Here is a 10,641-nt window from a genome sequence, read left to right on the forward strand (position 1 = left end):
AAATTATTTTTTTTGATTGAAGATGCTTTTTGTTTGATTGAATAATAAAAACACAAATTTACCTCCATACCATAGTCCTGTAAAGTTCTTGGTTCAAGAATAATAAATTGCTTTAGCCCCGCAGACATAAAGCCTATTGTTTGAACAGGTCACACCAGTTTTTTTGTAAAGAGTTTAGTGGATTTAACGATTGCAGAAACCACACCCTCACCTGTTGCGTTCAGGCTGCGGTGCTGCGCGAACAGGAACTGTCTGCGCGCTTTAATCTCTTTAATGCAGAAGAGGGGGAAATGGGAGAAAAAATGCCGAGCGAACTAGATCCAACGTCCAAGGACCAGGTAAGAAAGTCAACTATAACATGACTGAATATGGTGAAGTTTGAGAGAAAATGAAGGTACAAAGTCAAGATGTAGCTGTTGAAAGTGGAGACATGCACCAAGTGAAGTGTCGCTGTTAAATGAAACCGGAAAACACGAAAGTGTCTGTTTTTGGAAAAATAAATGTACCGTAGCGTTACAGAAGTTATCTCGGTGTATTTTAGGCTAGATAGGACATGTTCATAGAGTTATGTAACTTCTTATATAACAATATAGGACATGTCTAACAACAGAATCCGGAAGTTGATAAAATTCGTGGGGTTTAAAAAAAAGCAGCTCCGATTAGCAACGCAAAAAAGAAAAGAAAAAAAAAACCTGTCAAGTAACTAATGGCTGCATTCCATTCCTCTCCACCTGGCACCTATACCCGTGTGGTCCTCCATCACTGCAGGTACACGGTTCACTTGTGTCATATCAGAAACTTGTTCTGCTGTTACCCAGTTAGTAAGTGGTTTATAAAAAATGTAAAGAATTCATTCATTTTCCTGTCTGGGGCTGGGCAGCTTTGTTTTGACTCGTAGGGGTGTATACTAAGTTGAAACCTGAGCTGGATCTGCAGATCCTTGTGAGAAATGGCAGTCAGGTGTTTGGGTTCAGCATGACTTGTCAGTTGACATCAGGTATTCCTCTGAACCAGAGGCAGCCTCATTCTCTGTGCAGCGATTTACACACCCTGCAGCCTCATGCACAAAAGGGTAAGACTAGATTTAAACTCAAAAAGCCCGTGTGTAATTCAGTTTGTGAACATGTTGAAAATGTTTTCAGAGTTGGATCCCAAAGGTCTTCAAAAAACGAGTGTGCACCACCTTTGTGGAGGATTCTTTCAGGTATTGGTTGTGATGATTATTCTGTTGATGTTGTGATGTTAGCAGACGATCACTGAGCCTGTMATCCTTCCACCTCTGTCAGTAATGGAGCTCTGTGTCAGTGTGGAAATGCGAGAGATGCCCACACGTCTGTGGCTCTCGGGGACTTTTTCAGCACAGCCATGGTGAACCACTGGGACAGCGCCCAGCATTCATCTGAATACCCGACTGATGCCTTTGGAGAGGTGCAGTTTGCAGGAGCCAGCAAGAGACACAGCTATGTGAGAGCCCTTCTAAGAATCTGATAACTATTCTCTGAACTGGTTATTAAATGACTTAACTTTTATAGACTTGGGGTTATTAATCAACTTCTCGTTTGCTGATTCATAAATATTCTTATCTGAGCTTCAGCCCTAACAGTTTTTTTTTTTACTTGTAACATGACACTTGTTCAACCAAACGTCTAATTTGTCTGTCATGGGGAGCACAGTTCCTGCGTCTGTCAGGGAACACCTCACCGTCTCTGGTCTACACCATGATGACGACCCACTGGCATCTTCCTGCACCCAACCTGGTGGTTTCTGTTGTGGGAGGAGAAAACRGGGCAAAGGTGAAGACCTGGGTKCGGGAGGTTCTCAGGCAGGGACTTGTGAAAGCTTCACAAAGAGCAGGTAAACATGAAAGCAAACTGTCAGGGTTTTGTAAATGTTCCTGACTGTAGAAATGTTGTTTTGTGTTTATGGCTTTTTGTAATGTTTGCTCATCATTCAGTCCATACTTCACATCTTTTTTCAAAGTGATAAATACTACTAATTTGTATTTCAGCCTTCGCAGATCTGTTGTGTACCTTTTATGCATTTTGGCATTCACATAGATGCTACTTTGACAACTACCTGAATATTTTTGCAGACTAGAAAAAAACTCCCACATTGCAGCTGCATTCTTTTAGAGTAGCAAAAACYTTTTTAAAAGTTCTATTTTGATCAAGGTCAAAAGATAAAATATAAAATAAAACAATATTTCTGTTTCAGCAATTTAAAAGATGTGTTTAAAGGCACAGTGTGTAGGATTTTGTCARTTCTTTTAGCCAATATTGAGAATCACTAATGACAATAAAAAACATGTATAGCCATGTATTGCAGACAAAGACCTTGTTTTATTGTTTTTACCTTTTTATAAAAAGCTGTTTATATCTCCATGGTCGCAGGTCGCCAGTACAGGCAGCCGCCATCTTGCACCGCCATCTTGTCTACGAAGGCTCATGAAGGACAAACTGCGGTGGCGGCGTCAAAAATGGTTTTAGTTGTAATACTATAAATGTAATATTTGTTGTCTGTCAGCTAAGTTTACATGGACAAAAGTAATCGGATTAAACAGCCGTTCGGAATAAAAATGCATCATATTAACAGCCCATACCGATTATTCTGATCCGATTGAGTGCCATCCGAATGAATTTTTAATCCGAATGAAAAGRGTGGGTTATGCCGATTGATAATCGGAATGAGGTTTATGTAAACACTTAATCGGATCATCTTATTCTGATTGTAGAAAACTGACCTGTGCGCATATCTGCTGACTTTCATCCACCTGGTGGGACAGCAGCGCTCCAGCTGCGCAGCACCATCAGAACTTTTCCTCCTCGCTCTCTTAACAGATGAAAAAGGAGGCAAACAGCAGACGTTGCTTCGCAAAACGTAAAAATAAAAAGCACGTATTGCTTCATCTGCAGGCTGCAGCTCAACCGAGGAGTAAMGGCGTCTCTACCGTTATTAAAAGCTGACACGGGTCCGTCGTGAGGCACAGAGGAGCTTTGTTTACGTTTGTAACACGGAAGTAGAGCTGAACGTTTACAGCACTGCGCATGTCCGGACTTTTATTCTGAATAAAACTCCGGTGCATGTAAACACTTTTCATGATCGGATTGTGTCCATGTAAACAGTACATTCGGATTATTTAATCTCAATACATTTCAATTCGATTAAAAAAAATTTGTGCATGTAAACATAGCTGGTATAATTTTATTTATTAAAGCTCATAATCTTACCAYTTGAAACATCACTAGCCCTGAAGCTGCTGGTAGACATCGCGGTTGGAATTATCAAAGGTTTTTGACACCTGAGAGACACCGTAGCAACTCCTTTGCGTTTGGAAGCGGGAGGTGGAGGTGGGGGGAGGACCAGGGAGGATGATTCAACCACTCAACCACTAGATGTCGCTGAAAACAACAAATCCTACACACTGTGCCTTTAACATGCAATTAAAATAAGTAGCAAATAATTTTCCTTTTTTGTTTCTTGTATTGATCAGTAGATTTATTTTCTTTTCATTTTCTTTTTTCAGTATCTTCACTTGGATTTTTATTGCATTTTATATTTATTATAGACTTATTAGCAAACAGTACATATGGTATACATTTTACATAACTTTTTTGAGTTTAGTTTTAAAACGTGCAGCAGAAATCAACACAAATACATGCAAGCAATTCAAATAAGGATTAGAGAGAACTTTATTGTCATTGTACAGAGCACAATGAAAGTACAGTTCAGAACACCCATTCAGAAGAAGACAGAACAAACATGGGAGAACAGGTACTCTGGGTCATGCAGCCACAGACCCCATGCAGCACAGAGCAAGGATCATCTTCATGAAGACATCACGAGGAGGTGCTACCCTTAACAGAAAATCTAAAAACCACACAAGGGAAGATGAGGGAAAACAAACAAAAACACCATATTATATCAACAATGTGACACACTATGGTGTTTATAAAAAATACCTCTGCATAGAGCAGATGTATTTAGCCAGAGGAGTAAGTGAGTTTAAGGGGGCGTGTATCTGAAGCCATGAGTGTTGTATGCTTGTGTGAATATCTGAAGAATGAGCCAGAAGAATTGAGTCCTCAAAACCAGCACAGCCGTAGTTCAGAATTTGGATGTTAATTGTTCATTCTGTGCTGCCCTCAGCTTGCTCCAAGAACCGATCACAGATGGGGGGAGGTGTGGGGCAGAGCCTCAGTCGACATAATCCAACCAGGAAGAATTTAGTCAACAGATCAAGGCCGTTGTAGGGGAGAGCCAAATCTGTAATCAGTTGTTTTGGGAACAGAAGAGTCAGGCAGACGATAATAATTTTACATCTGCTTCAGTGTCGCTGGTACTTCTCAAGGTGGCGAATCCAAYCAGACAAATAGTGTGGACAATTCCGCCGAGCCGTGCTATCAGCTTCTCCAAGATAATTCCATCTCGCCAGCAAAGTCCAGGGACCACAGCCAGCCCACGACCCTCAATAGAACCACTTGCAGACCGAGTCCAGCTTGCTCAAGGCAAATGTCCGAGTGCTGATAGTTTGGCCATCCATCAAATTGGTCAGGCAGCCAGGAAATGAAAAGCCAACGACATTGTTTTATAGAACACTAGGAGACCACCAAGCCAAACTGTAGAATCCAGTGATCGGAATCCAGATATATCCAGAACAGAGGTCCCACCTTTGACATGTCCTCCCATGGAAGAAAAATACTTTGTTCCAAAAAATTTATTAGAGACCACCTAACCAAATCCATAAAAAAATCCATTATTTCTGGTTTCAGATGAAAAATGTAGAGAAGGCTCCAAGCAGCAAGGCAGGGGAGATAAGGAAGGGCAGGAGAGAAGGGAAAAGCGTCGTACTCCTCCGAGAGCGGAACAAAAAAAATGCATGACAGTATTTTTACTTTTTACGTGTGATGTATTTTTCATGTGCAGGAGCAGCATGGATCCTGACTGCAGGACTGCGGGAAGGTGTTGGGAGGTGTGTTGGTGAGGCAGTGAGAGATCATGCTGCTGCAGCTTCTTCAGACTCCAAAAACAGAGTGGTGTCACTGGGTGTTGCTTCATGGGGTCTGGTGCACAACCGACATCAACTCGTCGACCCTAAGGTACAGATAAAATGTATTATKTTTGCTTTTATTGTTTGTCTAACAACATCAGAAAAAAGAACCAGATTTGAAATGTTCGTATTGATAACATAGGTAAATATAGGTTTCATMGTTTGGTATTTAAAGTAAGATAAAAGTATGTTCTTCATTTGAAACAACTAATTTATTTATCCATTTTCTTTTCCTTTTGMAGGGCAGTTTTCCTGCTAAATATTACGTGCAGAACCCAACTCGGGATTCTTCCTGCCTGGACAACAACTACCAGGCCTTCCTGCTGGTGGATGATGGGAGTGTGGGCCGCCGAGGAGGGGAGACCGCCTTCAGAGCCAAACTGGAGCACTACATCTCCCATCAGCGCACAGGAATATGGGGTAAGAAATATTCGTACAAGTTTTTTTATTGTGTTTTTAAAGACTGCTTCTAATAAGCTGAGTACTTGTGTTGTGCACTCAAGTCTTGAATCCCTCTGGAATTAAACTTTTGACATGTCAGTGCATGTCTCTTGTGAGACATGTAAGTCATGCAAACATTTCTGTAACTGTGTTCTTACACTGTACTACAGGAAAAAAAAATATGCTTGTAGTAAATGTAATTTAAACTTTTTTTTACTCAGTAAAATTTTACAAATAAATTAGTATTTTTAAATATCCTACATTTCTTTTGTCCTTTGAACAGGCAGTGGCAACATTGACATTCCTGTCCTTTGCATGCTGATATCAGGGGAGACGAGCATGCTGGAGGTAGAGTCAACTTTTACCGGTTGACTGTTACAACAGGAAATGTTTATGTGAAATCTCGAACTTAATTCTACTTTTTATTGCCTTTTTCTTGTGGATATTCTACCTTCTGCCAGAGAGTGGATAATTCTCTGAAAAAGTCCATGCCCTGGTTGGTGTTGGCTGGCTCAGGAGGCGTCGCTGACTTCCTGAGTGACCTGTTGGAGAATTTGTCTTCAGCCCCAGTGTTCCAGTCTAGTGAGGGTGATGGCGAGGCTGGTCCCAGGGTGGATCTGAAAGAAAAAGTGACAGAACGAGTGAAGAAATATTTTTCTGATGAACCGGTTACAGATAAACTTGTTGAACAAGTGAGTCCCGTAGAATCAAAATGCACACTTTTATATAAAACACCAGAATTTCTACTCCTTCCTCATTCAGCTACAAGCCACATAAAAACTTAAAAACATAAATTTTCTCTGCTACTGAGTCCCCCTTACCAATTTTTTTAAATCAACATTGGCTGTCAATTGCAGCCCCTAGATTATTTTCAGAAATTTCAGCACTTTTCTGTGTCATGACTTCTGTATTCAGGCTCTAAGCATCTACCAAAACAAAGACTTGATTACAATCTATCATGGAGAGCAGGAGAGCCCAACTGACTTTGATATAGTACTGCTCAAAGCATTGGTAGGAGGTGAGAAAAACTGAATTTTGCACTTGTTTTTATGTGGTTAAACAGGAGTTTCCTTATTTTGATGTTCAGGTGTGAATGAATCCTTTTTTCTTCAGCAAGTAAGCATCGTGCCTCAACTGCAGACTGCCCTTACAATGAAGAGCTCAAGCTAGCTGTTGCTTGGAACAGGGTGGACATTGCTAAGAGCGAACTCTTCAATGGAGACATTCAATGGACGGTGAGGAGATAAAGATGACAATCAGAAGTTGATGCATTTTATAAAAGAAATACTTTGTTACAGTTGCCAGAAATAAAGCAGCAAATCCCTGCTAAACTAAACCACTTTTGGAGTTAAAGTTTTCCTGACTAAAAACAAATTGTCATCTATTCAAATAGTATGAGGACTTGGAAGAATCCATGACGGATGTCCTGATCAATGACAAGCCCCAGTTTGTTCGTCTTTTCACTGAGAATGGCTTGAACATCCTGGACTACCTGACTTATGGCAGACTGGAGCAGCTCTATGGCTCTGTGGCTGAGGGCACACAGTTATACCATCTGCTTCAGCGCTGCTTAGTGATGCGTGTTGGAACTACACCTTTGCTTACAGCACCTCCACCTGATTATTTACCAGAATCACAATCCAAATTATTAACAGAGAACCCTCCAAGTGAACCAGGATCTGAGGTCACCCTTTTTGAGGTGAGTTGATCTTTGATACACTCCTGATCAAAATCTTAAGACCAGTTAAAAAAGTGTAAGAATTTGCATTTTGCACTATTGGATCTTAAGAAGGTTCTAAGTAGAGCTTCACAATGTTAAAAGAAGAAATCARTGCAAGAGACAAGAACTTTTGAGCAGGGAATTTTCTGAAAACTGCATTTACACTCAAACATGATTTTTTCAGCTGATGAAAAGTTTAAGACCATAGCTCAAAAAAAACCTGAAAACCCCCCAAAACAGAAATCAAAGTGTCAAAAAAAGGACTCAGTAATGAGTAGCTCCACCATTCTTGTTGATGACTTCAAACAATGGTTTAGGCTTGATGCCAGTATTTCCAGGAGGCTAGTTGGAACGTTGCTCCAAGTGTTGAAGATGGCTTCACGAAGGGCATCCACTGTCTGGAACTGATGTCCATTTTTGTAAACTTCCCTTGCCATCCATCCCCAAATGTTCTCAGTTGGGTTTAGATCCGGGGAACATGCAGGATGGTCCAAAAGAGTGATGTTATTCTCTTGGAAGAACTCCTTTGTCAGGCGGGCATTGTTAACTGCAGCATTGTCCTGTTGAAAAACCCAATCATTACCACACAGACGAGGGCCCTCAGTCATGAGGGATGCCCGCTGCAACATCTCCACATAGCCAGCTGCTGTTTGAYGCCCCTGCACAACCTGAAGCTCCATTGTTCCATTGAAGGAAAACACACCCCAAATCATGATGGGCCCCCACCACTGTGCCGTGTAGAAAACATCTCAGGTGGGATCTCCTTGTCATGCCAGTAACGTTGGAAGCCATCAGGACCATCAAGGTTAAATTTTTTCTCATCAGAGAAGACAACTTTCTTCCACCTTTCAATGTCCCATGTTTGGTGCACCCTTGCAAAGTCCAAACGGGCAATTTTGTGGCGTTGAAGAAGACGTGGCCTTTGAAGACATTTTTTGTTTCTGAAGCCCTTCTCTCGCAGATGCCGTCTGATGGTTACTGGGCTGCAGCCAGCACCAGTAATGGCCTTAATTTGGGTAGAGGATCGTCCCGTGTCTTGATGGACAGCCAATCGGATCCTGCGGCTCAGAGCTGGTGAAATTTTTTCGGGTCTACCACTTGACTTTTTTGTTCCATAACCCTCAGGATCATTTAAAAAATGCAAAATGACTGTCTTACTGCGTCCAACTTCAGCAGCGATGGCACGTTGTGAGAGGCCTTGCTTATGCAGCTCAACAATCCTACCACGTTCAAAGTCAGTGAGCTTTTTTGCTTTTGCCATCAGGAGGTCTTGACAGTGTAAAGACTTGACAGAAAATGACATGGAATCCAGATTTTTGCACAGCTTTTGGCTTTTAAAGACTATGGTCTTAAACTTTTGATCAGCTGAAAAAAATCATGTTTGAGTGTAAATGCAGTTTTCAGAAAATTCCCTGCTCAAAMKTTCTTGTCTCTTGYACKGATTTCTTCTTTTRACATTGTGAAGCTCTGCTTAGAACCTTCCTAAGATCCAATAGTGCAAAATTCAAATTCTTGCACTTTTTTGACTGGTCTTAAGATTTTGATCAGGAGTGTACTTATTTGAAATAATGCGAGGGGAAAAACTCCCATTGACAAAGCTTCTTGAAATGTTTTGTCAGATTTCAGGTGTTTTGGAAATATTATTGGGGGATGTTTGCCAGCGGTTCTACTATGACGTTTTTGACTTACAGGATGTCTCGTCCCGAAGGATTACTTTWAGGGTATGGTTTATTTGTATCAACAGTATGTTGTGAGGTGGCAAAAGTAAAGTTTTATCCCATCAGACGGTCTCATTAGTTTAACATCAATTTCTTCTTTTGCTTTTCCATTCAACCCAGTCTGTAAGTAAGCGTCTGAATGGAGACTGCCCATATCGAGCGAGGCGATGCCTCTCTCCCTGGGCTTCACTTTTCATCTGGGCTGTTCTACAGAACCGCAGTGAGATGGCCACTTTCTTCTGGGAGATGGTAAAATTTCAGACAGCAAACAAGAATATATGCTGCTCAGACCTTGTAAAGCTTGTATTGTCATTAATGGATTAAAGAGATGAGCATTTTTAAATTGTCACAAGATAGAGCTAAGTGACTGATGGTTGGAAATGTTTACTGAAACACATCATGAATGTAATTACTCCAGTAAAGTGAATATCAGAATTACACTTTTAGGTGTTAATTAACACCTGCTAAACCCATGTGACTGTGCTGAAACCTTTTAGATTATTTTGTCAATCAGCTTCACTTTCCTTTTCATGGTTTTTCTCAGGCAGGAGAGTCAGTGCTGAGCGCTCTAAGTGGTTGTAAGATCCTGCGAGAGCTGTCCAGACTGGAGGCTGAAACTGAAACTAAACTCTCCATGAAGGAACTGGCCCAGAAGTTTGAAAATCTGGCCCTGGGTGAGACCATGAATCCAACTTCATACTGCTGTTCAGCTGGTGATTATACAGTGGAAAATGTGGAAAACCAAGAATTAGTTTCCTATCTGCATTAAGAACTCTATATATCAAAATATTAAAATGCATTTTTTTGTTTAAACATTTTTTTAATTTAAAATTTTTATTATTTGAAGAAAGCTGTACAAACATTTCCATGCAATAGTTGTGATTTACTTTTGTAAAAAATAGAAAAAACTTGAAGGTAGCACAAGTCATCATGTAGCTTCTAAGAGTTTACATCAAATGTTTTAATTCCATAAAACTGTGTTTGATATAAATATTTTTCTTATTTAAGATTGGCTTTAGATGTAGATAATTACATTTTATTTGCTAAAGGTTTGTTGCCTTGGAACTATTTCTCCCATGAATTTTGTTTCTTTGCTTTACCTCAGATATCTTCAGCTCTTGCTATCGCAGCGATGAAAGTCGTTCCTTCAAGCTTTTGATCAGGAAATCTCCTGTTTGGGGCGGTACCACCTGCCTACAGATGGGCATGAGTGCTGATGCCCGACATTTCTTCAGCCATGATGGAGTACAGGTTTGTCATAGTTTCACATTTGTAACCGTGTTTGATAACAGTGGAAAAAACATTTTGTGTGTCTCAGTGTTCGAGGTTCAGTTCAACAAATGTGAAATAATTTGTTTAACTGAAGCTCAGACAAGAAGGTTGATGGTTGAAAAGGAAAAGATCTCAAGTCAGTTCTGTTGGGGCCAAAGTTTCTCATTGACAGTGTTTTATAAAGTAACACAAAATGATACTTGAGTAAAAGTACAAGTATCTTACCAAAAAATTACTTTGGTAAATTTTGGTAAAAGTTAAAGTCTCCTTTAGGATTATTACTTGAGTAAAAGTCTTAAAGTATCTGATATATTTTGTACTTAAGTATTAAAAGTGTTAAGATCGGTGCAGGAACAGACCAGGGCGCAGGCAAGCTAAAAAAAAATGGAACAAAGGGTTTATTTAATAAAACAAAAAGACTGACGAAGCAGCTCTAAATACTC

The 10,641-nt window shown here is 40.3% G+C and overlaps 1 protein-coding gene across 2 annotated transcripts in view; it reads left to right on the forward strand.

The window, feature by feature from the left end:
• Positions 1-126: 126 nt before the first annotated feature.
• Positions 127-10,641, forward strand: part of LOC106517445 (transient receptor potential cation channel subfamily M member 4) — a 23,320-nt gene continuing 12,805 nt past the window's right edge. The window contains exons 1-15 of one of the 2 annotated variants that reach the window (XM_014008301.1): positions 127-1,072; positions 1,143-1,204; positions 1,287-1,464; positions 1,674-1,854; positions 4,924-5,096; positions 5,290-5,467; positions 5,772-5,836; positions 5,950-6,180; positions 6,404-6,506; positions 6,602-6,723; positions 6,882-7,187; positions 8,828-8,929; positions 9,047-9,175; positions 9,471-9,600; positions 10,032-10,177. In XM_014008301.1, the coding sequence (XP_013863755.1) occupies positions 1,061-1,072; positions 1,143-1,204; positions 1,287-1,464; positions 1,674-1,854; positions 4,924-5,096; positions 5,290-5,467; positions 5,772-5,836; positions 5,950-6,180; positions 6,404-6,506; positions 6,602-6,723; positions 6,882-7,187; positions 8,828-8,929; positions 9,047-9,175; positions 9,471-9,600; positions 10,032-10,177 (2,118 nt within the window). In that variant the 5' untranslated portion in view covers positions 127-1,060. The remainder of the gene's footprint in view (positions 1,073-1,142; positions 1,205-1,286; positions 1,465-1,673; positions 1,855-4,923; positions 5,097-5,289; positions 5,468-5,771; positions 5,837-5,949; positions 6,181-6,403; positions 6,507-6,601; positions 6,724-6,881; positions 7,188-8,827; positions 8,930-9,046; positions 9,176-9,470; positions 9,601-10,031; positions 10,178-10,641) is intronic. The other variant, XM_014008300.1, reaches the window with a different exon arrangement.

The sequence above is a fragment of the Austrofundulus limnaeus genome, unplaced genomic scaffold (genome assembly GCF_001266775.1).
Source record: "Austrofundulus limnaeus strain Quisiro unplaced genomic scaffold, Austrofundulus_limnaeus-1.0 Scaffold48, whole genome shotgun sequence".
NCBI classification, from domain to species: domain Eukaryota; kingdom Metazoa; phylum Chordata; class Actinopteri; order Cyprinodontiformes; family Rivulidae; genus Austrofundulus; species Austrofundulus limnaeus.